The sequence below is a fragment of the Pleuronectes platessa genome, chromosome 5 (assembly GCF_947347685.1).
Source record: "Pleuronectes platessa chromosome 5, fPlePla1.1, whole genome shotgun sequence".
NCBI classification, from domain to species: domain Eukaryota; kingdom Metazoa; phylum Chordata; class Actinopteri; order Pleuronectiformes; family Pleuronectidae; genus Pleuronectes; species Pleuronectes platessa.
The window spans coordinates 24,820,349-24,847,214 of record NC_070630.1 but is presented as its reverse complement, the minus strand read 5'-3'; the positions used below and the strand labels follow the sequence as shown (position 1 = coordinate 24,847,214).

At 41.3% G+C, this 26,866-nt stretch overlaps 1 protein-coding gene across 3 annotated transcripts in view; it reads right to left on the bottom strand.

Annotated features, from left to right (window-relative positions):
• sik3 (SIK family kinase 3) overlaps nt 1-26,866 on the bottom strand; it is a 38,223-nt gene that overhangs the window by 7,890 nt on the left and 3,467 nt on the right. Inside the window, exons 2-21 of one of the 3 annotated variants that reach the window (XM_053422217.1) lie at nt 18,993-19,109; nt 18,335-18,398; nt 17,802-17,963; nt 17,499-17,623; nt 17,171-17,294; nt 16,332-16,450; nt 15,957-16,067; nt 15,720-15,854; nt 14,859-14,939; nt 13,845-13,954; nt 13,104-13,260; nt 12,796-12,945; nt 12,611-12,684; nt 11,390-11,524; nt 9,055-9,196; nt 6,390-6,509; nt 1,471-1,529; nt 1,158-1,267; nt 769-938; nt 524-651 (exon numbers count right to left, since the gene is read on the bottom strand). In XM_053422217.1, coding sequence (XP_053278192.1) covers nt 524-651; nt 769-938; nt 1,158-1,267; nt 1,471-1,529; nt 6,390-6,509; nt 9,055-9,196; nt 11,390-11,524; nt 12,611-12,684; nt 12,796-12,945; nt 13,104-13,260; nt 13,845-13,954; nt 14,859-14,939; nt 15,720-15,854; nt 15,957-16,067; nt 16,332-16,450; nt 17,171-17,294; nt 17,499-17,623; nt 17,802-17,963; nt 18,335-18,398; nt 18,993-19,109 — 2,393 coding nt within the window. The remainder of the gene's footprint in view (nt 1-523; nt 652-768; nt 939-1,157; nt 1,268-1,470; nt 1,530-6,389; nt 6,510-9,054; nt 9,197-11,389; nt 11,525-12,610; nt 12,685-12,795; nt 12,946-13,103; nt 13,261-13,844; nt 13,955-14,858; nt 14,940-15,719; nt 15,855-15,956; nt 16,068-16,331; nt 16,451-17,170; nt 17,295-17,498; nt 17,624-17,801; nt 17,964-18,334; nt 18,399-18,992; nt 19,110-26,866) is intronic. The other 2 variants (XM_053422218.1, XM_053422219.1) reach the window with 2 other exon arrangements.

Genomic DNA, 26,866 nt, shown 5'->3' with positions numbered 1-26,866 from the left:
GGAATGTTAATGGGATGGTGATATCAGGGATCACAGGATGACAGATCTCCTACTCCGACTGCTGGGAACTCAACATATACTTTGCTCCTAAAACACTGACATCCAACCACTCACCCTTACTCATCCACTGTAGTGGAGAATTTGTCGAGGATATCATCTCTGGCAAACTCGAAGTAGGATGTTAGTTATTTTAAATACAAGTAACAAATAATATCCTCATTGACAGCCCCTTCATACATAACATTTCTGGGCGGAGTATCAGTATTACTATCAAGTCTCAAAATACAATAAAAAAAAAGTTGAAGGAAATGGCAATGCAAAAAAAACAAAAACAGAAACATACAGTGAAAAACGTAAAAATACATTAAATAGCATGCAGGGTTCAGGGCGGTGAGGTCATGAGTATTAAGACAAAATAAAACAAAAAGATGGAAGAAGACACCAAAACAGAAACAGTCCAAGGGTATTGCTGGAAGGGTTTGGCAGCCATCGGGGGACGTGGTGAAGGGATGGGTGGGGTCACCTGTGCATCTCGGCGTTGTCTGCGCTCAGCTGCTTCCCGAGGACTCTGTGTCCACCTGGCGTGGACAAAAAGCTGCACTGTCTCTGCACCCCACCTCCGAGTTCCACTTCCTGCACTTGGATGGTCACCTATTCAAACAATCAATGTTAATACTCATTGTTGATCAGGAAAATGGGTTATGAGCCCCAGTCCCATGGAAGTTTAAATATGACAAGAACATTAGTTGATTGGCTCTCTGTAGTCACCTGCTGTTGCTGAGGTACACCCTGGGCCAATGGGACAGTGGAGCGGGTGGATGTTGCTTGTTGATTGGTTGGTAATGTACCTCGGGCCAGACCTGTGGGAGGAGGGCTACCACTTTGTCCCTGGTACATAGCTGGAGCGCCGTGCTGGTACTGCACCTGTGATGGACCTCCTAGGGAGGAGAGGAGAAACTTAAAATTGGAAGTTTTTCCCCAAATTAAAGTCAGTACTTGTATAGAGATAACAAATGCCAGTGAGTGTATGATCTCAAACTAAACATATGATTAATAGTAATCCACCGATGACTGGACAGTAAAATGCACCACTTTACCTACACCAGCTACAATATGAGAGGTATTGCACTATGCCCTCTAGGAATGGTATTACTAACCATGTCCTTGCATTATGCCTGCAGAGCAAGGTGGAGGGCTCTGATTGTTCTGTCTGAAGAGGTGGTTGCTGGGATGTGTTGGCGGAGGGCTGGAAGGCTGGATATGCAACCTGAGGGAGGACAGGACAGTGTAGGAGAGGAGAAGAGAGAAACGACAAAGATGTGATGTAACACGGTATCAAGTCCATTGTTCACCGTTCAATAGCTGATGAGTAATGTGTGTGTGTGTCTGTGTCTGTGTGTGTGTGTGTGTGTGTGTGTGTGTGTGTGTGTGTGTGTGTGTGTGTTTGAGTGTGTAAGCTAATGTCTTCACCTCTGAAGCTGGTGGGTTAGGTGACTAGGCTGGCTCTCTCCATGGCCTAAAGACAGACTCTGCAGAGAAAGAGAAATTCAATTGCTCAAAGCTTCAATGTAACTTGATGTGTTACTGTAATTATGACCATGTACGACTATTGCATCAAATTATTAACTTGCCAATAATAAACATGCATGTCCCAGAGGATGGACACAAGCTGATGAGATAAATGAGGCCACGATAAATGTCCAAGCTAGGGATGTCCCGATCCGATATTGATATCGGAAATCAGTCCGATATCAGCCAAAAAAGTGAATATCGGATTTTATCGGACTGAATCTAAAAACTCCGATATAAGCGCTCCGATATAAGCTGTCCATTTACCGCTACAGGACTTCTATAATAGGTGACTCTGGTTTGATCACACTCAAACACAGTAGGTGGTAATGCCCCTTAATTAACGTTGGTGCCGGCCGCGGAAGAAGAGCGTCTCTGATCCAGCATGCACAGCCCACGTGATCACAACAACGACAACGTGTGTGCCTGCAGCAAGGTGTAGTGATGTCGGCTGTGTGGAAGTATTTCGCTCAATTGGATAGACCTACAACCAATCAGAGCAACGTAGTATGTGACGTATGCTAAGCAACGCATTGTGAGTTATTTACTAACCCGGGTTCACACCGGACGCTTCAGCGCAGCGCCAAGCCTTAAATAACAGCTGGCTCCCATCCACTCCCATGTTAAAACTTTGTGCCGGTCACACCGGAGGCTGAAGCACCGCGAGGCAGCCTTGGCGCAGCGCGGTGCTTCAGCCTCCGGTGTGACCGGCACAAAGCCGTGCAGCGATCTACTGGATCAACGGGTGATATTATTAGCGCTGCCCGGCGGTTCAGCGTCGCTTCAGTGTCCGTTGTGAACAGCCAAGCGCCGGGGCGATAGGGATTAGCGCGGTGCTCTGGCGTCGCCTCCACGTTCTGTGTTCCTCTTTCAAAATGAATGCGCTGTCGATGTCTTCTAAAACAGACTCAATGGCAGCATCTACACATCTCAGCTCGCCAGCGGCAGGCATGTTTGTTGAAAACGAATTCAACCCGAGGGCACTTTGGTGACGTGGTTGATTACGTCACCGTTGATCATCTGTCAATCATCGTATAAAGCCCGCCCTGACAATCTGATTGGCCCAGTCCGGCCATAATTTTTTCCCAATGGAGCGACCCCAGACCGAACTGCCCGACCAAATCTGTTGTGGGCGGGGCTAAATTCGTCTGGCATCCAGGCTATGACAAACTACCACGGGACAGCAAAAAGGCAATGGCCATAACAGAAAAGATAGCCCAGTTTATTGTGCTTGATGACCAGCCCCTGTCGGTGGTGAGTAATGTCGGGTTTAAACGCTTAATGGAGCACCTCGAACCTCGCTACATTATTCCTATAGTTTTTGTTGTTTTTGTCCCTGCCCACAGTTGTTTCCAACATATGCTGACAGTAGAAAAATAACTGAAGTGAACTTGAATTGTTTGCACTTTAAAATTTAATTTATTCTATTCAATTGTATAATGATGTTGGTAACCAGTGGTTATTTTGCACTTTAAATATAACATTTTGTTTTCATTGGATTTGTTGAGGTAATACTCTTATGTTGAAGGTTAAAATTTATGTAACCAATTGGTTAATAATACATGGGTCAGTTTTTCCTATACCTACTGTTGCTGACTATTGTTTTCTGTTATATCACTACAACATCAGTAACAGTAACATCACTTTATCAAGCCTTTTCTAACATTCCACACAACAAAATAAGGAATAAATATATGTATGATTTGTGCCTATATCGTATCGTATTGATATCGGTATCGGCCAATACTCAAGGCTACAATATCGGTATCGTATCGGAAGTGAAAAAGTTGTATCGGGACATCCCTAGTCCAAGCCTCAGGTGAACCAAATCAACAGTGCCTTCTATGACGATATCAATTTAAAGTCCTGCACTGGTCCATTTTTTCAAACCCACACCTGCCTGCACCCGCACAGCTCTGTAACAGACCTGACCCGTAACCTGCTATTATCACCAAGTCAAATCCGGACCTGCCACCTGTGATTAAACACACATATTACATACACAGCCGCACACATTAAATTGTTTATGGCCTCCTGTTCAAGTTGTGGCACTTTTTAAAAGCAGCAAAATACTCATGAAGTATTCACTACTGGCAATTTCTGTCTTTATGTGATCCGTTTTAATTTACTAGCTAGGTCGGTGGAGTAGTGACATATATTTGAGCGGAAGTTAATTGATTCCTATAAACTGATTTGATCATTTTAATTTCTAGTTTATTCATAAAAACACTATTCTTAAGTCCTCACCCGCCATCTGCCCACGTTTCTTTAATTAGGGCCCGAGCACCGAATGGTGAGAGGCCCTATTGAATCTGTAAGGATTTTTATTATTATTAGGGCCCGAGCACCGAATGGTGAGAGGCCCTATTGAATCTGTAAGGATTTTTATTATTATTAGGGCCCGAGCACCGAATGGTGAGGGCCCTATTGAATCTGTAAGGATTTCTATTAATATTATTATTATTATTATTATTATTTCCCTTTGGGGGGCTTTTTCAGGGTCTAGACATGCTCAAAAAGTTATGAAACTTTGCAGGAAATTCAAGGTCGGCGGATATTTTAGTATTCTAGAGTAATTGGAATTGGGCGTGGCAAAATGGCTCTACAGCGCCCCCTGGAACCAGCCCCTAGGTTTCCACATAACGGATTTTCATCAAAATCTGGATATAGGTGTATCGTGACCAGTCATGAAAAAAAGTCTCATGGAGCATTATGAAAAACGCAACAGGAAGTCCGCCATTTTGCTTTTAGTGGCCATTTTGGCAATATCCCACATTTTTACTTTTACGTACTTGTCCCAGGGCTTTCATCAGATCAACTTCAAATTCAGATGAGTGTCATCACAACAAGATGGAGATAAAAAATGATTGAGGGATTTTTTTTTTATCACACCGTGTGACCGTGGCATGGCGTTAAAAATTGAATACACGCCATCAAAACACGGGCATCTGTATCTCGGACATACATGTTCCAATCAAGTCCAAACTAGGCATGTAAGACAATAGTCCCCGCCTGATGACATCTATGCATAAATGATGACTTAAAACCGCAGCGCCCCCTGGTGGCAACAGGAAATGTCTTGTTTTTTGCTTGTCTTACACTTGGATGAATTTCTCCTCATCCACTGACCTCAACCATGTCAAACTGTATCAAATGGGTCCCAAGACATTGACAATGAAGACATAAGATTACCGTGACTTTTCGTCAAACGCCATATGAATGGCGTGGCATTAAAGTTCATCAACTCGCCGTGAAACACGAAATTGCTGTAACTTCAGTGTTCATGATTCTATCTCTCTCAAACTACATGTGTGTAACAACAGCCCCCCCCTGAAGATATTCATATGGTTTTAAGAAATGGGCGTGGCAAAAAAACTGACCAGCGCCCCCTATAGGGCAACCCCGGCACTACGATGGCCGACATTTATACAAATCTATCGGGACATGTGTCGTTTCATAACAAACAAAAAAATATCTTGGATCTTTATGCTTGACCAAACAGGGAGGCCGCCATTTTGGATTAAGTGGCCATTTTTTTTCCATATTCCACATTTTTACTTGATGCACTTGTCCCAGGGCTTTCATCAGATTAACTTCAAATTAAGATCAGTGCCATCACAACAAGATGGAGATAAAAAGTGATTAAGAGATTGACCTTTCGTCACACCGTGTGACCGTGGCGTGGCGTCTTGAGTTTGATTAAACGCCATCAAAACACGAGGTTCTGTATCTCGGACATACATTGTCCAATCGAGTCCAAACTAGACATGTAAGACAAGGGTGCCATCCTGATGACATCTACACAGAAATTATGACTTGAAATTACAGCGCCCCCTGGTGGCTACAGGAAGTGACATGTTTTATACTTTGATGAACTGCTCCTGGCTGATTTACAATATACAGCTCAAATCAGATCAGTCAAGTCATTAGATCATGGTCAGACTTGTGACGTTTCCTCAAACCGTGTAAACATTGATGTGCGGCGAAGGATTTTCCTTCGCCAAAGGACACGATGTTATCATAAGTCCACTGTGCATTGTCCTATCACTACAAAACTTCTGTCACATGGTCAGAGTCCAAGCCTGAACAGCTCTATGTGTCAATATTTCCTCAGTGTCATAGCGCCACCTACTGATTATCCATGAAACAGGAAGTACTTTGTTAATCCACACTGCCTTATCCAACCGGCTCCAAACTTCTGACCTATGATCACAATACTGATCTGAACAGCTCCATATATGAATATTAGTTCAGGATCATAGCGCCACCTATTGATCAGTGTGAAAATTAAGTTGCGGAAACATTGTCCAATTGACACAAAATTTCTCACGCTACATCAGAGCGGCTACTTGAACAGATCTATAAGTCTGTGTGTAATAATAGTGATGGCGCCACCTACTGGCAAACCTACTGCCGCAGAGCGCAAAACGCATGCAACGTGGAGAAGTGCATGCTCGATCGATGATGTGCGCTTAGTCATCGATCGCTCTCTCCACCGACCGCAACAGGCTTCAACGTGCGGGTGCTCGGGCCCGCAAGTGCTACAACGTAGCCCTAGTTTTTACTCGTACCCATGAATTTATATAAATGTACTCTTGACCCATAACACATATTTTATAGATACCCAACCAGGGGCTGGACTGTAGCTTATATCTGAGCTTTATAAATTCCAGCATAGTTCAATATACATGCATAATGTCATAGTAATGTATGAGTTGCTGTAACACAGCTCATTCCAGTCTGTATGAAATATCATGGCAGTTTCTGCGTAGTTTTGGTTTGTAACAACTTCAGGAAACATCTTGATCAGCTTCAGATACCTGGATTTGCTGGTGGAGGATATGTTGCTCTTGCTGGTAGAGGATATGCTGCTGCTGGGTGTGCTCCAGGAATCGCTCATCATGCTGGGCAGCATACATTTTCTGAAGCTGCTCACACTCCTGTAGGAAACACAGACAGGGAGGGCAACAATATTAAACAAAAAACAAATCACACTGCAATAGAGCAAAGACAAAAAAAAAATGTTTAAGATGAGGAGGTATTAAAAAGAAGATCAAATAAAACTATCAATTGATTAAAATAGTAAGATCAGAACTAGGAGAAAGCACACCTATAAAAATGTGTCTTCAAGAGAGATTTGAAAAGAGGATAAGGAGTTTGCCAAACAGATCTCCTCAGGAAGGGATTGTTCCAAAGGCCGGGAGCCATGACAGAAAAGGCTCGGTGACCTTTGGTCCTCAGCCCGGACAATGGAATGGCAAGCACATCCTTCACTGAGGAACTGGAGTTGCAACCGAGCACATGTGGTGTCAACAGATCTAAAATGTACTCAGCTGCAAGTCCAGAACGACCCTTAAAGTAAGCTATAAAATCTTAAAATAAACCTTAAAAGTTACTGGAAGCCCATCAACAGAAGGTGAAAATCAAGTAACATGCTCTCTTTTGCAGATTTGTTGAGGTGCCTGGCTATTGCATTTTGGAGTGATAAGTCAACGCTGTTGGCTCAAGCAGGTGAAGAGAGAATCGCAGTGATTCAAATGAGTAGAAATTAAGCATGGTCATCAGTTCATAATCAAAGATGGAGATTCTAACGTGAATAATTTTGGGTAAAGTTATTTATGTATCTGTATTTATTATTTCTATCCTGCTACAATACAAAATTATTTATCAACAGTAAGTCATAAATTTATCAGAAGTAAGCTTTTCCCATCTTGCAAGCAATTCCTGCTGCAGCAGATCTCAGCACTAACCAGTCTGCTTGGTGTAATTAGTTCACGCTGTTTAGTGTTCAAAGGAACCAAAGTTTAACACCATGCGTCACCTCCTGGCCTAAAGCTGCTCGAATGGCATGACCAGCACAGGTGCACTCAAACAATTAGGCTAATGATACTAATCACATTTAGCTAATTCAACTAGTTGTTCTGCAAATTATAAAAGCAGATCCGGCTACAGAATTCCAGTCTGAACCAGTTTCCTGCTGCATATGATTGAGATGGGAAAGCCTATTGCCTCTAAGCACTCTGTGAAGTCCAGACATATGAAAACAACAGGCTTGTCAATTTGTATGACCTGCTTTAACACATATAATACACACTGAGGTCATAACATTATCCATGCGCTTGTTTACACTAAGTATCTTAAATATTAAAGGTTTTCAGGGGTCCCAAGCTGGTTGTAGGTCATGTGTGTTAACCTCTCCTCTATCCTTATTAACCCTCTTAACACTTGAGAGTTAAGATAATCCGGGCATGTCAGTTCATGCTTAAGATGAAGCACCCACTGCGAACATGATGATTATCTCTTCCTTTCCTACGCCTCCTACTGGGTGAGGTAATCTGAGTGCAGTGTCACTTAGAATGATGTGATGTCTGGGGAAGCAGCTTGAGGTTTTCTCAGGTGAAAGACTTCCATTGACCTCATCTTAAGAAACTCTCTCTGCTGTGCGTCAAAAGAGTGCACAGCAAGTCTGAATTGTTTCCGTGTTTTACTGACAATCTTTGCAATGTTCATGACGGCCATTAAAGGGGAATCGGCAAAACATAATCTTTAAAAACAGAGAAACATTAATGCCAATCGTCCTTATTGCTTGGTCCCTGCTCTGCAAAATCTGCCTTAAGACCATCAGGAAAGCATTCCCCATTTTAACTATAAAGTGTAAAGGATATTTACTTTTACCACAAGAATATGAAATCATTATTTCTTCCCAGTTTTCAGACAGCTTTTTTTTACTGGGGGAAGTTTTGGGAAATCAAACAGTTACCTGTGGTTTTAAAGCAAATAATGGATCACACTTCGACAGGTTTGTGCAATGTATAATAATTGCGTATATGTATATATATATATTGTTTGTTACAATCCTATTATAATGATATCTTATATCAAAATGTAATGTTACATCACAATGCTATTCACTGTATCCTTGAACCTAGCTCCTTGTCTACATTCCTGCTTTCACATATGCACTGAACTCTTGACAGTTTCCTTGGGCTGAATGTCAGAATTCAAACCTCAGAGTCGGTAGTTGCTCTATATATTTTCTGGAACTTTTCTTGGCAGCTGTCTAATAAAATATCAAAGTGGGGAGTAAATTGCAATGAGCGAGTGGGCTTGTTTATGGAGGTTCTCACATGCAATTGATGCAAAACTGGAAAAATTTGAATAAAAAAAAATAATACAAATATCTCAAGATGAATAAGGTGCCATACCCATGGAGATTGCCAATTAAGATATTAATTTGGAAAAACAACGAGATCTTTTGTGATAAGGGCATATGCTGGTGTTGAATTGTTGTACACAAAAATACTTGATTTCTGCATCAGAATTTATACAGAAATTTCCTGTCTCCTGCATGCTCTACCCAGATGCCACCCCTTGACCTTTCCCTGTTGTTATGAATGCATCTGACACAGACTCCTTCAAATTTCTTCATATATGAGACCCAAGGCAACGTTTTACCAGAGCGAAAAAAGCTATAGAGAAATATACCTGCTTAAGCTGCTTAATGAGGCTGCTGTTCTCTAGATGAGCCTTGAAAGCCTGGATGGTGGCTGCGCCATCAGAGAACCGTCTGACAGGTGAGAAGCGCTCCATGGGAAGATGAAGGGTGTTACAGTCCTTATAGCTGGATCTGAGGAGGGGACCACAGGGACACACACACACACACACAAACACAGACACACAGAAAGACACAACGTAACACAGACACATTGACACACACATATGAGACACAAACACATGACATGAGCTCCTTAAACTTAAAAAAAATTATTAAGCCAATCATAGCAAGTATCTAAGAGTGGAACATTTCATGTGTATAAAACAGAAAATCTGATTCACACAGCTGATAGGTTGAATGAATCCATGTAAAATAATTTAAATCCAGTTCTTATGACAGGATGACCATCAGTTTTTAGTATTATTACTTTATTATTAAATATCATTTAGCTGAAGCTTTTATCCAAAGCGACTTTCAATAAGTGCATTTAACCATGAGGGTACAAACCCTGAACAGCAAGAATCATGTAAGTACAATTATTCCTCTTATATGTACAATGTACATATAAGAGGAATATATATGTGCAAATAACTTTTCTGTTTCTTAGTCTGCGGCGGAAGATGTGTAGACTGTCTGCTGTCAATGTGGAACTCATTCCAGCATTTGGGAACCAGGACAGCAAACAGTCTTGATTTTAAGCTAAGTCAACTTACCATTTTTAAAGTCTTTGTGCTGTGCTTAGGACACAGCAGATAGATGTGGAAAATGCCCCATAAACAACTACAACATGGTGATTTGATTCATAGAACACTAATTACTGGACAAGATGACCTTTGGACAGCAGTGATTTTCATCAAGAAGTAACATTTTTCCAAAAAAGAGTCAGCTTTTCTAAAAGTACTCCATGAACAAAGATAAAAAGCCCCTAGCTTCACACATCTATTCTACTTGACAGAGGATGCTTTCTTCAACGAGCACAGATTTACTCAACTCAAGCCCTTATTAGATAAAAGGTCCGGGCTACTACTGCATCTAAACACAAAAACTCACTTTTCTCACACAAAAAGGTTTACCCAGTTTCTAAACTGAGTTGGAGGGAGATGATACTCTCATGGACTGACAGCTAGGAATTACTAAATGGACAACACAACAAATATGGCCACTACATGAGATAATATACAGAGATAGTAGGGTTGTAACGATACACTAAAATCTCAGTTCGGTAAGTACCTCAGTTTTGTGGTCACGATTCGGTTGGTTTCGGTATGTTTTTGGTAAAGTAGAAACAAGGAACAGAAAATATTAACTGATTTCTATTTTGTTCAGCCCTGGTTAACTACAGCTTTGTCTTCCTTCCCTTAGTTTTTACAAGTAAAAAAATAACTGTACTTAAGCTGCAATGTTAGTTTATTCTATGAGTATGATTATCAAACATATGTCTTTTCTTCAAAAAATTATTAACTACTACACAGTTTGAAGAGAGGGTTTGATGCCCTGGTGGAATTAACAATGTCTCCACTGTGGAGAACACTCTCACCCTAGGGACAGAGGTTTATAAAGGGCTGGTGTGACTCGCTGGCTGAAATGCGGACAAGAGGGAACTTTGTAACGCTGCTCGATTAGTTTCTGTGTGTTTCAACCCTGGGTTCACAACAACAGAGCGGTCGCATTTCCGCTGCTATGAAAACACATTATTACCTCATTATTGCTTTGGTACGGTCTGAATTATTTGCAAGCGGCAGCTTTAATGTCGTTGGGAGCTGGGTTTGCACGGAACTTGTTTTTTTCATTGTCCAACTAATGTTAGTGTTATTCCCTATGTTAGTGGACATGTTGCTCAATGTCTGCTTTTGTAAAATCCACTCATCTATGTCCGTCATCATTATAGTTGACTGATAAACTGAACTGAAATTCTTCTGTTTTGGAACCATGTACCGTTACACCCCTAAGAGATGGTGATTTAAATTGCAGGGGTCTTTTGTACAAAAACAGGTATACACCTGTCACATACCTGCTCTTTCCAGGTTTGGGGGAGAAACATATATTTTGAATCGAGGTTTACTAGTAATATGGAGATATGTCTGCCATGTGCCACACTACTACGATGCCATTATTTTCAAAAAAGATCCTTCTTTGGAAGGTACACAACAGTCCCCTGTTGCAGGTACTGCAATAGAAGCGTGTGTGGGTGTGTGTGGGTGTGGGTGTGGGTTTGTGTGTAAGAGATAGAAGAGTTAGGCTTGAATGCCCACATTTTATTTGTGGGTTCTTGTATTTGTGTGTGTATTTGTGCATATACAGCTCAGAGCGGACGTGTCCCCTCACCGGCTGTATGTGTCGGGGGCCCAGCCCCCCCTCTGGCGGGGGCCCTGGGGTCGCTGTGACTCTGCTGAGGGCTCGCCATGCGATGTGCTCATGAGAGCATGCGTCGTGTGCCGCTTGGAGCGGTTCGCCAGGTACCTGGGCCGCAGGGAGGGGGGAGGACGGGGTTGAGGGTGAAAGACAGGAAGCAGCGCTGGTCAGCTCTCTGTCCTTATTGGCTGGTGATGGAGGGGGGGAGAGGCCCGCCCCTTCCCACCTCTGCCAATTGGTGCCATCATTCATATCATCTTAGCCAATCAGAAAAACAGTTAAATTACACCATAGATGGATGTTAAGCTTGAGGCTATCCCACAACCCCCCAGCTTCCAATTTAAGGACTGGTCGGGTTGCCTTTTGTAATCACTGGTTTTGCAAGCTTCAGAGTTAGCAAAGCTGTGAGAGAAAGAGCAAGAAATTATTTGGCACTTTATGAAATAGATAAAGAAGTTTTCGGCCAAAGAGTTTGAGAGATAGGAGGGCTGGATTTGGTGGCAGATTGAGTTTGGAATTGTTGCAGAAGGCACTTGCGCGATGGACAAAGGAGGAGAGATGGGATAAGCACCACGGCCGAGTGGCCACCTCCCGTAGGAAAAGCAGAGCAGCCTAAAGGTACTCACTCCCAGCAACCCAGGACACCAGCGAAGTCTGCAGAGGCTACTGTCTGAAGAGGACCAACTGGGAAACCCTAACCTGGACTTCTGAATCCAAAGCCTTATCTCCATAGAACAAACCTGTGGCTTGCTCTTCAATGGTTAAACCAGTTCTTTAACAACCCTTACTATAGTTTCTGCTCATTCTATTACAGCTTTTTCACAGCATATCAGAAAAAGCTTCCGTAATCAAAATTTATCAGGATAAGCTGTTGGTATGTAAAAAGTATGTTTGCATGTCACTGCCCTTTTGTATTTAAGACCTGTAAGAGCTTAAACTCGAACTAGAAAGACATGATGCAGATGTGTATTTAGATGTACACTTTGTAAATTATTAAAAAAAATATTTAAATAATGTGAGATCAAGGCTTAAATGTAAATCTAACTAGCAATATGAAATTTATAGATCCTAATCCTTAACTTAACATTCATAGTGAGCCCATCAGTCTATTGTCACAGGCTATGGGCCTTCCAGAGGATCCAGTAGAGACAGCACCTTTGTAAAGAATATCCCAAAACCATCACTGTGGGTTACCTCTGTACTGCCTCCTGGTCTGGTTCTCCATCCGAACCCTCCTCGTCCACGGGAGCTACTGCAGGGATAGGGTGCTGAGAGAGGCAAATAGTTTACTGGTCAGCACCTACAGCTTCCATGATGGGAGAGTAACAAAAATCACAAATACTGAAATCCAGACCCTTTGGAATAACACCAATACTCACCGGGCTAGCGACAAGCGGCGAGGGCCCCCGGGGCCTCTTGAGGAGCTGAGCGTGTAGTTGAATGTTAGCCCCGCCATCGGAAGCTCTTCGACCCAGAGGCCCCATGCCGTTGAGCAGTTGCAGAGTGGGTGGCTGTAGCAATGACTGCTCCTGTGGGATCATCAGACGTAAGAAGTTAAAACAAAGGCAAAAATCAATGAACTTGATATTTAGATTCAACCAGTACATACATAAGAGGTTTCTGCAGGTAAACTGATTGACAGCAGTAACCCTCTAATTGCTAACCGAGAGACCCTGACTCACTGTACCTTGTACTCCAGCTGTTGTGTGGGCTGCATGCTCTGTGTGGGCATGAGAGTGTGCATCTGGCCCATAATGGGGGCCAGTGGGGGGAAAGGGGGCTGTGGCACGGCACCACGTGGGAAACCCGGTGGCAGTTTCTGTAGGTCCTCCTGCATCTCTGTCCTGTGGTAGGAGGAGAAATAATTACAGGATTAGTCAATGTTTAAGTTATGTTCAAGAACTAAGCTCATACATGAGTTGATGGTTTATATGGGACAAATTACTCAAATCTATCTTAAATAACCCAGACGCCACTACCCTTGTATCAACGTACCATCAACTAACCCATTTAGATCAGATGCAAGATTGAGAAAAGCATTATGGGATATGTAGTGGATTTTTAGTGAGATTGTAAAGTAGCATTTCAGACGATGGCTGACAATCTATCGACAGGAGCGTTATTGAAGCAGGGTACATTCATTTTTTTATTCATGAAAACAATGATGAAAATAACAATGAGGATTTACGATAGAAGTCATTGTTTAATTGTCAAAGATTTTTATTTAAGGTCTCTATCTGCTTAAGTGTCTGAGAAATAAAATCAAACGGTCATTTCTGTCAGCTCTTCAGAAAACCCTCAGGGTTTCGCTTAGGTTTTAGAGGTCGTTTTAATTTGGGCACCTTATGTTTTAAAGGGTTAACATTTCCCATATGTGACTGAATATTTAATACTATTAATTTGATTATTTGCAAACAAAATGTGTTACCTTTGGTCTGGTACCCCCACAGTGTGCCGCCTCATTGAGAGGTAGCGAGCCATAGCCTCAGGAGATGGCTCCTCTCCTTCATCACTGTCCAGTGCCATGTTGCCATCAGGCTAAACATAAAAAAAAATAAAAATGACCACATATAAACATATTGTCATCAGTAAAGTCTGTAGTGCAAAAAATTCATCTAAAGTAAAACCTAATCCGAATATAATATACATGATTCAAAGTCCAGGTCTTCTATTAAAATCCCTGCTGCGATGCAGCAATCTGACATATTCTTATGTTTCACAGCGTTTGTGAGTCTGTTGTGAGGCTCTGTATGTGTACACGTATGTGTGATTGTGTCTGACCAGTCTTGAGATGAATTTCAGGTTACACCAACAGTTGTACACTCCACTGCTAAAGCTTAAATAATGGACATACAGCAAGTGACCTATAGGGTCAGGTACCGATCACATCTAAACCGGTACCGGGCCTGGTAGCCATGTCAGCTGGCATATCTGATCCGCTATATTTAATCGTCGATTTGTTTGAACTGACCACCACGTAATCATTGTTCCGACTGTGCGCCCTGATCGAAAATGATCACGTTTCAGGGGTAAGCCACATAATCTTGCTCTCTCTCTCTCTCTACTTAATGTACACTCTCTCTTTCACTCTTACTCACGTTTACACACTCTCTTACACAGATACACTCACAGGTACCGACATTTGGCACAGATATATTAAGAGTTAATCGGTACCTGGTAGTACCAACGTTAAATCAGTCGGTACCCTTAAAAGTCCACAGTTCAGTACCCAACCCTAGTGACTTCAAAAACTTACTGACTTATGCTGCAAAGAGCTGTTCCGACAAATTGTTACTTGTCAAAGTCTAAGTATTATGATTGGGATTTTCGGCTCGATGAATAACGTTTCTGAATGATCTCAGCTTAGTATCAGACAGGATCAATGCTGCCCGCACACTGAAGCTACGCGGACCCAAGCCGGTGGACACCATAGTCAACTTACCTCAACAATCTGGTTCTCTGGGTTGATGAGCTGGACGTGGGGAACGGTCATGCTAACTGGATTACCCTGTGGATCTGTCTGCTGGACGGACACACACAAGCACACAGGTGATGTGACGATTGCACCAATTTGCCAATAATCTTCTTAGTGCAGTGGGATTGGCAGATGTGGGTTAAAGTCAATCCCCTCCACTCAGTGGACAGACATGTTGCCTACTGTAGGTCAGGCTGATGTAACAGTCATGTGAAACATTACACTCTTCAGAAAAAGAAAAGTGCTTCTTTAATAAAAAAAAAAGAGTGAATAAATCTGTCTGATGGTACGTTCGGGTCTCACAAATCAAACTCTACGTTTATACCAATCAGGAATCTCTTGCGTTAACAGCATTAAACACAAACCATGAATATTTGTCTTCCGGAAAAGAGGAGAAGAGGATTACTCTATGAAGGGACAGTTTGATGACCTGCTAGTTCGGGTTGGTGGCAGAGTTAGTCTCTGGTGAGTTTCATTCTGAACACCGACTGGTTTCACAACATCGTTCAAGCTCAAATATTACAACTCAAGCAAATTGCGCATGTTTCACGTCACACCAATTAACCATGAACATAATGACTTGATGTACAGAAATAATTGATTAACACATAAAAATCTATTCACACCATCAACACATGATCAGTGGACTGCAGAAGTTGTTTAGACAATGCTGGGACCCACTGGCTCTAGAAACCATGTTCACAGTCATTAAAAATGTCACAGAATAAACCAAACTCATTAACAATGCTGTCAAGTAGTGTCAACACGGATAAATGGGCTGTAACCCCCCCCATCATATAATGGCACAACCAAAGGACAATGACTCACCTGCACAGCATTAAGGGGATAGCTAATGGAGCGCGGCGGAGGCTGGGCAACACGCAGGGTCTTGTGTTTCTTGAGGCGGTCGGCCAGCAGACTATAGATGGCACTGTAGTGATCATATGCATCTGTTTGTAGAGACTATGCAGTAAAAAGAAAATAACATATTATGTTAAATTCAAGATGACTTTAGACGAGAAGTGCTGAAAACCTAAAATACATAACGGCGTATTTGTGTCCAACCTGAAGTGTGCGTTCTCTGTCCAGGCCGATCTCTGACATGGCTATGAGCACCTGCTCGTTGATGAGCTCTGTGTCTCTTTCCGTCTTCACCTGCACGCACTCTGCTATCAACTGGAAGACAGAAGAAATGGGGAGAAGAGTCGATGGGGGGTTGTGAGCAAAATTGTGAACGGCAGTGGCAAAGATCCAAAGCCTTTCTTACGAACACAATTTGAAACATATAACCACTTGTAAAATTCCCCAAAAAATAGGAAATAGTCCAGAAAAAAGATAAACCAAAAACAGTGTGTTAGAAATCAAAATTGCTTAATAGTGAGGGGGAAAATTAGGCAGGTAGAGATTTCTTTTCACGAAATAATTCTATAGGGGCCTTACCCTGTCAAAGTCAGGGTCCGGGTCTCCTTGTCTCATCCACTTGTTCTTACAGATCTGCTCCATGGACAACCTTCTGCTGGGCTCCAGAACTAACATGTGTCTGATCAAGTACTCACAGTCTGTGGCAACACAGAAACATGCATTCTCACATAAGACCACTTACACATAAATATAGTAGAGTGTACAGTATAGTTTATAAAAACTACGGCTTAAGAGATAGTGATAATAACCAGGAAAAAGTGTTTACCAGCTTAAATCATTAATGAAAAGCCATTTTCAAGTTGTTTGCTTCATTATACTAGTAATAATAATGAAAACTTAATGCCATTTGTTTAGAAAATATCTAAAGTATACTGAAAATAAAACTGCAGTAACCATCGTTTAATCAAAAACTGAGCCATGTAGGCCCAAATTCTAACTTTTAAAAAAGATGGTGGTGACAAAAAGTATCAAGTATAGAGAAAAGTTGTTAATGTTGAGTCCAATCAAATCATATAATAGCATAAATACAAATCTCCCATACACTTGTTAACCCTTGAATGCAGATTAGTCATATTCTCTTCTGTGTATCCACTCTCTCCTTTTGTTTAAAACCATATTTTCTGCACTTTTTTATATTTCTGCAGGAGTTATTTCAGGTAATGCTTGATACGTATTCTTTGCCAATGTGATATCATGTCCCTGTTGGGATTAAATGTAAATGTTGAGTAGGAGGAGTGCTTCACAAAAAAGAAATAGATTATTGGTTGTGTTTGAATTTGCTTAGTTACATAGTGAAGCAGTAGGGATTTGTGCTGGCGAAGGTGGGCAGAGGGAGTCAGGTTTGACAGAAGTCCTACCTGTGGACATGAAGAAGGGGATGCGGAACTTGCCACTGAGGACACGTGCCCGTAAATTTTGTAGAGTGCTGCCATCAAAAGGCAGGGCACCACACACCAATACATATAACACCACACCTAAGCTCTATAGAAAAGACAGCAGGAAACAAAAGTATGAGTTTAGTTTTTAGGCAGGCTTCAACAAAAAATAATTTTTAGTTAAATTTGATTATCAAATGTTGACAGCCTATTGAAGATTCTTCTTTTCTTTCTGGAAAGTTCAAGTTAAATAGCTACATCCTGCAATGCACCCAAGCAGGGCCTCATGTCTTACTAAAGGTCTACTCACCCATATATCTACTTTTGGCCCGTCATACTCCTTTCCCTCGAAGAGTTCCGGTGCGGCATAGGGAGGGCTGCCACACCACGTCTTCAACAGCTGGCCTCGAGAAAACAGGTTACTGAAGCCAAAATCTGACAGGGGAAGAGAAGTTTATTAAATCTTATCACACTCCTCAGCAGAGAAAATTGAATCAAATAACGAAATAGCTCCCAAAGCACATGCTGTCTCTTGCCTACACCTACTCACTAGGACGGCCAAAACCACTAAATAAAGTTAACCACCCTTACATTCTTACACACAAACACACACCTGCGATTTTGATGTTGAGGTTGTGGTCCAGGAGCAGATTCTCAGCCTTCAAGTCTCTGTGGACGATGTTGCGGCAATGACAGAAATGAACTGCTGCCACGATCTGCTTGAACTTTTTTCTGGCATCCTTTTCCGCCATCCGCCCGTGAGCCACCAGGTGGTCTACGCACACAGGTACACAGACAAAGTACAGCTCAGAGATTTGTGGTATCAGGCCAAAGTGCATAAAGATAACCGTAAAACAAAAAAACAAAGCAGTATCAATCAAAGAAATGTTGCTGTAATACAAGATTGAACAAGGAATTAAGAGAAATTAAAAATGATCTCATAACCAAAATTCAAATTAGATTTAGATTTTGTTTAGCAACATTAAAAGATATTTGAAAGATGATGGCCTGCAAGTTTTCTGAAGACATATTGGACAAACTGCATATGTGAACAGCACTAAATTAACAACCGAAACGCAAACTAAAAAGCACAGGCAATAACAAAAAAGAAGTCCTAAACAAGGCAACAGTGGGGAACTCCCTTACCAAATATCTCTCCACCGCTCGCATACTCTGTTACCAGATATATCATCCTCTCCGTCTCCATCACCTTAGGGCATAAACAAAGGATATCAAACAGGACGTACAGACCATTGGACAGACCAACATCTAGTGATTGGTGGTTCGCCCGTTACACAACAGAATGAGTAAGCATTCTTTGGCATAAAAACAGGCAGATTTATTTAGAATAAGAATGCCAGTGTGGTGCTCAGTACATGTTTGTGTGAGGATTTACAGTCAGCATTAATCATCCAAATTTTAAGTACAACATGTTCTTGTGATTAAGTGGCAGGTTAATTAGATTATGTTTGAAACACTGACGGCAGACAAGTTGCCGGGCACGTTTTGTGAAATGTCTCCATACACCTGAAGAAAAAAAACCCTGTTTTCCTTAAGAATATGGTTATACTGCACAGCCCACAGTTTTGCATCAGTGAATGTGAAACAAAATTGTTCCTTTTATTTTACAGCTATAGCCAATATTTTCGTGCAAATAAGTAAAATAGAAAAGGGCAGGTAACATCAGGTCCTCCTTAACCAACACACATTTTACTTGTTTATTGTCTATTGGGCCACAGGTTTCAGGTGTAAGATCTGAGCAGTGTACATATACCTCGTCGCCTTCGTGGGCTGAGTTGTGTACCTGATAGAGGCGGATGATGTGGGGGTGCTTCAGCAACTTCATGATTTGCACCTCTCTGAAGATCTTTTTCAGGTTCTCATCGTCCAGCTGGGTCTTATCCACTATTTTTATAGCCACCTTGAGACAGAGACAAGGGAGAGAAAAGGATGAATCATAAGAGAGGGTGAAGTGGTGAAATGAAAGCGCAGGATTACGATGGGAATGGTGAGGGATGGAGTAGTTGTAGGTGACAGGGGGAGAGAGAAAAGAAAAAATTCTGCTTTAACCATGTAAAGTCCTCTTGAGCTATCCAAAAGTACACAATACGTTTGGGGTAGAGGTATGTAGATGATACTAAACTACAGGCAGTAACTCCAGGACACAGCTGTAAATGCTGTGATGACACAATGATCACAGAGTCAGGCTCAGTCTAACCTGACCTGGCACAGCACATATATAACAAATTACACTAAATACAACAAGAAAAAGAACAACAACAGTAGCAGCAACATACTAGAACTACACACTTACACTTTTAAGATGAACAGCCAAACTCTAAAAATACAAACATAGTGCTTTCTTTGCATTCCAGCTTGTTTGGGTAACCTGACCTACGCCATGACCTTCGACTGCAAGAAAGAATATTGTGTAACTGCCGAGCCCTCGACAATGGCTTCGGCAGTGTGGACAGTGATGGTTTGTGACAGGGGCTTTGCTCTACCACTTAGGAATGGGTAGATGACTTTAATGACTTAATCAAGCGAAGCTAATGGGACTGCCCCAAAACACAGCTCCTGCCAAAAATAGACGGATCGAGCTCAGTCTGTGTCAAAAAAATGAAAAGCATGCATCCTGCATCAACACACACATTCTCGCACACAAACAAAACACATACATGAGTGCAACCCTGAGCTCCCCTTTTCCTGATAAGAGACATGAAGATGATGAGTCTATCTGAAGCCCGACAAGGCTGACTTCCTGTTGCAGACAGGAAGGGGAAGTGAGGGAGAGCAAAGAGGAGGCTCCTAGGAGAACACAGAGCCACATCTAACTGGCATTAATCCAGAGGAGTGTGCAAAAGTTTTGGAAAACAAGCCTTTTAGTTTAGTTCATGTCTTCCTTTATGTTAATGGTAAACAGAGGTCAGTTGACCAAAAATGGTTCTTGAACAGTTTATACAGAACTCTGTAGAAGAACTCTAAATTTAAAAGATGAGGAGACAGTCCATATTTTTGCTTTATAGTTTAAGTGTTCTAACTTTGTGTGTTTGTACCCGTAAATGTTAGTTTTACTATTTGTTGCACTTCTTGTCCTGAATGTATCAGACACGGAGGAGCGACATTTAATTTTCCTCTAAATGGACATTTATGTGTGAAATAAATCTGCACTTCAACATGAAAAAGTTTGGTGACACTTTACACAAATACAAATTGTGTTAAGTGTCTTATTTGTTTGTATGTACTGACAATCGGTAAATATATATATAAATATACATAGAATTACTGCTTTGCAGTTGAATGTTGCAGGTTACATCCATGTAAAAAATTTGAAGGAAAATCAGAGTGAAAGTTTCACAGAGAGAAATAAAAATTAGTCAAACTGCCTGTATGTGGTCATATAAATAGTCAGTAGTGCTGATTCTGACCAAAGTAACTGACTTACCTTCATCACTGTGATTTTCTCTCTAGCTTTCCTGCTGGTGAAAGTTACAGCAGTGCATCTGCACTGTTTTTCAAGCCGAGAGTAAAGTAAAATTCAGTTATAGCTCAAGTAGTCCACTTGGGTCTTTTCATACATGTTCTTTTTTTCAGTTTTTACCGTCTCTGACAGTAATGTTCTTATACTCTCGGTGTCTAAATCATTCGCGCTAAACACAGCCAAGCGTTCTAAGTCAAACTGAGCATGATCAAAAGTGATAGATTTCAAGAAGCATTCAGGACGTATGTTGCTGAATTCACACATGTACTTAGTTAACATGGTCCACTTGTGATCAGATCACTCAGGGCAGATGTAAATATCAAGTCTTGACAGTGTCAAAGGCAGAAAGGGAGCTGTATCACTGTACAGCATGTCTTTCCTCAACCCCCCCCCCCGCTGATCTGTATTTGGGAAACATACAGGACTTGAAGTTTACTTTGCGTTGTTTGATTCGCTTTGAAAAAAAGTCCAACATTTGGCCCCCACGCAGATTACTCACAACTCCATACGCAACATGACGCACAAAGCCAGGACATCAGGATTGAAGTGACCGGAACGATTCAGATTCATGATCCGACGATTTGACAGTGATTTGGAGGAGATTTCAAAATATCGAGATATATATTGTGTATCGAGTAAATATAGCCCAAAAATATTGTGATATTTGTTTTCTGCCATATGGCCCAGCCCTACATCAAGTAATAAACCCAGACCTGACTAGATCTGATTGACTAGATCAGTGGTAATGCTACCTTGTAAACTGTACTCTACTAACAAGCAAGTGATCAGGTTGAGCCCCGAGCTTTAAAACCAGCATAGGTACAGTTAATGTGTTGTGAGTGAGAGTGAGTACCTTTATAGCCATCTGCTTTGCATTGCCGTCAATGACTCTGGAATATTTTAGAAGATCGTGCACGTACAAACACCCACCCTCATGCATGCGCGCAGACACACACACACACACACACACACACATACACACGGGAAACTGACTGTAATGAGGTGAAGTGTCACATAGGCCCTTAGATCACAAGACTATGACCTCAACATAGCACCATACCAGAGTAGCTGGTGACAAGAGTCTCAACCAGTTCCTGTACATTGACACACACGTATCAGGCCTTCAGTATACACATCACAAGGAGAGCGTGGCCTAGGGGATAGAGTGGATAGAGCGGGTGCTCTGCAACAAGAAGGTTGCCGATTCGAATCCCACTCTTTCCCATCTGCATGCCTAAGTGTCCTTGGCAAGATACTGAACCCCTAAATGGCCCCTCATAAATGTTGAGTGTACTAAAAATGTAAGTCGCTTTGGACAAAAGCGTCAGCTAAATGACATGTATTGTAATCACAAGATTTCAGGTGATTGATTAAATTGTGGCATTAAACGGTCTTAATACTTGTGTCAAAGTGATATTTAAGGTTTCAACGTATATCAAAAATACTGTCTTGATGCCCTGCACATGGACACAACACAGCATTGACTGGATGAGGTAGACACTGAGCTGTACTTGTTAAATTAACACCAAACACAGAGTAAAAAAAAGTACCTGCATTTTCAGCCCAGTTTTATTTTGGACAAACATTAAACTGACCTATTAAATGTGTATCCCAACACGTCAGATAAGGGCACAACTTTCGCCATGTTGCTTGTTCTTAAGAAACCATTTACAGAGGAAAGCATAATGTGGATTTTCAGAGTTCAACTGAACGTATTAACCACATGTTGAAATATCTGTAATTCAAATTCCCCCGTCTAGCTGAATGTGGTTCAGTGAGCCATGCTGAAAACGATTACATATATATCAAATATAACACTTAATATTCAAAGCCCCTCTCAGTATAATATAGTACAATGAAACAATAAAACATGCAGCAGCCCCAAAATGAACAATTAAGGTGATTCGACCCATGTAAAAAAAAATTCACAAAGACATCATCATTTCCTTCCTGAAGGTGGGGCGATTATTTGAGAGATATTTAATTTTGCTAATATAACGGTCTGCCTCAGATAATTCATTTAACTGTATAAATTGCATACAAACTAACACACACACACACATTCATTCATTCAGTTCACTCTGACGCAGATCACGCACCTTACTCTCTCGCTGACACACAAACACACACCAACTCAGCTTGCGTCTCTGACCAACTACAGTTTAAACGTTGATTTGCTTGTAACCACAGCCACAATATCAACACAGATCACTACATAATGATGGGTCCTTTCCCTAAATTACTAAACTTTCTTCATAGCTGCACGAAGTCTTTCTTTTGATTAGTCTCTCACTCTCTCTGAATGAATTTTCCAGCATATGTGAATGGAAAAACTGTATTGTAAAGCGCTTTGACTGGTCATCAAGACTAGAAAAGCACAAAACAAATATGAAGTATTTACATTTAGTTGTAGCTAATGTATGTGTGCATAAATCAGTGACTTGATTTGATAAATATAATGACAGTTCTGGATGATGCAACATTTATTCCAATAGTCACTGATGAAATAATAATGAAAGTAGATATATATTATTGGAACACAGCCAAAAAGTACAAATAAATGATATATGTTATTTAAAGTTGACTAAGATTTTATGTTTAATGTTCATGGTGCTTCCTGGAACCTTGAGAACTCTCCAGATTTTGAAAACCTTCTCATGACATAACTATAGTGTGGCTAATCCTACATAGAGAATTAGGTCTCTGGTGTATCGTCACACACGCACACACGCACGCACACACGCACGCACACACGCACACACACTTGTCTGTCTATCTTATTGAGGACACTCATTGACATAACACATTCCCTAGGCCCTTACTCTAACCATCCACACTAAATGCCTAACCCCAACCCTAACCTAAACCTAACAAATCTTAACCCTCAAACAATCCATTGAAAAATTGAGGACCTGACAAAAATGTCCTCACTTTCCAATAATGTCTTCCGTCTGTAGGGTCTATGCTTAAAATGGTCCTCACAAATATATAGTTACAGGAATACACCCACAGATGCTGTGACATAATGCATGAGGTTAACCTTCATCCAGAGGTCACACAGATAACACCTCACTAGAGGTATAATACTTGAGCTTAATCTTTATCAGAGCATGGGAGAATGTAATGTGCACATGCGTACACACATGCACACATATACTTGTTCTGGGATTATGGCTACCTTTTATTTACAATAGCTAATAAGAACTTTCTTAATAAACAAAGGTTATTGTGTGTGTGTGTGTGTGTGTGTGTGTGTGTGTGTGTGTGTGTGTGTGTGTGTGTGTGTGTGTGTGTGTGTGTGTGTGTGTGTGTGTGTGCACGCGTGCGTGCGCATGATAGAGAGAGAAAAGGTCACGAAATACCACACACTACAAAGGACCAATGCAGGTCAGCACTAGCTCAACTCCTTTATGACTGTAGTATGCATGGGCACATGCAGTATGAGTCAGCTCCATGCCTTTCAGAGATGTTGTTGTGTGTACGAGATTGTGTGGAAATGACTCAGTCGATTGTGTCAGGATGAAAGTACAAGACTGGGGACATGTTATATAGTGGCAAAACTGGGCATCACACATTTTTCTGCAATTAGCATTTTTTCCTTGATGTATGGCTTGGCCATATGGCCTAAAACAAATATCGCAATATTTTGAGGCAATATCTCTCTCTATATATATATATATATATATCTAAAGAGACAGAGAGAGAGAGACATTGCCTCAAAATATTGCGATATTTGTATATATATAGATTTATCTTGATATCTCCTCCAAATCACTGTACAAATGTTAAAGGATCCATCGTATACCCATTTTACCACAGTTGATATGGTTCCTTGGGGTCTTAATGAAATGTCTGTAACATATTTTTGTCAAAATACCACAAGGATCATTTAAAACAGAACCCTTTTTACCCTGTCTAAAACAGCCCTCCAAGATACAAGCGCCCAGATTTTTAGCTATCCATTACCTCTGTAGAAATATGGCTACTGGAGAAAAAGATACAATCTTGCAACCATATCGTTTTGAACCAGAGTCAGGTGGGCCGAAGCCTGGCTGAGAGAGCCCCAGCGCCCCAGCTCAGCCCCGCAGTGGGAGCTGGCTCAGCAGCAGCATCCTTCCACACTGTTGAGTCAACGTTTAGAGGTGACAATCGGCATCTTTATGCGGCCACTTAGATGTATGACGGGTAGCAGCAGCGAGCTAACGCTAGCGAGCTAACGTTTTGTCCAGAATTTTTGGGACGATAGAAATGACAGATACCCAAATTAGCGTGTAGAAGCACTACAAAAGTGGAATTTTCATAATATGTCCCCTTTAAGGCTTAAAACTCAGTGATATGTGACCTTTTTCGGGTCGAATATAAATTTCAGGGCTTGCCTTTTGATCATTTAGCAGAACAAACTCTCTATAACCGTCTCTGAACATTCGTGAACTTGCTGGGACTATTCACTTTCTTGCAACAACAAGCTTATAGTTCCTAGCAGGCACAACAAACCTGCCCTCTCTGTTTATCGGATGCTCATGACAATGTACATGTTCATTTAGCAAATAACATGAACATTCTCATAATGAACCAAAAACTCTCTTTACACATCTCTAACTTGGTGTTTTGCTTCGTTGCTGCATTATATAGCTGTGTGCAGTACTACTCCAAAAAGTAAACTTCCACGCACAAGAACTTGTCTTTAACTTTTTGGACCGTTACTTGGAATCTTTTGCTCGTGAACAAATCTACCTAGACTTACTTAATGGCAGACAATGGCAAGTCTCTCCCATTCAGAATTGGTGGTTGGGGTCTGCAACTATCGTGATCTCTATGGAAACCAGCAAGACTTCAACGGAACGACCTTTCCCCAACTAAGAGCCTAGGCAACACAAATCACCTCTGACAACATATAGTGCGGATGATGATGATGATGATGGAGCAGAGTTGAGATTTTGAACAGTGTATGCTCAGTCAGCCCTGAACTGATCAGACTTTGTTAAAGAGGGGGTAATATAACCATGGGTGCACTACAGAATAACACTGATAAAGGCTTTAGTGTCCTCACACACAGTTTGGACTGTGGTATTTGCTTCAAATTCTTACAACTGATGTGTAGGAACAGACAACCAGAGGGCAAGGAGATAAGTGAAGCAGAAACACAGCCTTTGTCATATTATTTACCTAGATAAAATCTCGCTCGAGTATGCCTCTGCATGGTTTTGAGAAACAGAGAGGGGATGATGTATGTTAGGGAACTGTGTGCGAGTGTGACCGAGCGAGGGAGTCAAATTGTTACACAGTACATTAGGCCTGTTACCTAACGCCTGCCATCCTGCCTGCCCTCTTCCTCCTGCTCATCCTTTTCTTGCCTGAAAAACACTCGAGAGGAAAGGGGAGACGACAGACAAACAACAGGGGGGAAACAATTTTTCCGCACAGAGGCAGGTCAGGACACGCCGCACAGTGCCATCTTTTACCAATCATGCTCACCTTGCTGTGGGCACAAAAAGATAGAGGGCTCTTCAAAAGCAAATCTTTACTTGATCGTTAGTCAGCTGCATTTCTAGTGATTACTACCAATGACTAGGGATGTCACGATATGAAATTCTAGTGTCACGTTTATTGTCAGAGGAAATATCATGTTTTCACGATTATCGGTACTATAGAAGGCAGAGAAACAACAAGCAATATATAGCTAATGAACTAAATTTGTCCGCAGCTGCTTCGGAGCTGGCCAGAAACCGAAAGTAAACAAGGATTCTCCTCTGGATGTGAACTCCTCCGATGGAAAATCTCTCCAGCATTGGTGGAAATAAGGCTGTTACGTCAGTTCCCTCTCCTCAACTAACATTTCAGTGGCTCGCACACACACGCCATAGTTGGATATCGTAGTTTTATTATTATTTTTAGTTACAACAAATAAATGTTTTATTATTTATCAGTGGACAAGTGCAATAATATTTCACCTGCAGAATATACTAGAAGTAAAGTCAACAAGTAGACATCTGCACAACTGATTGCATCACAATAAACTTGAACTATCATTTCACATAAAGTAATGTTAAACAAAAGTTACTCTTTTAACAAGTTTGATATCTTTCTATAATTCCCTAGAATCAATGCGTGCAATGCCATAACATTTCAAAATGGTTGGAAATTTGTTTTGACATTATCCAGGACATTTTCCATTATAAAGGACTTGACTAGGTTAA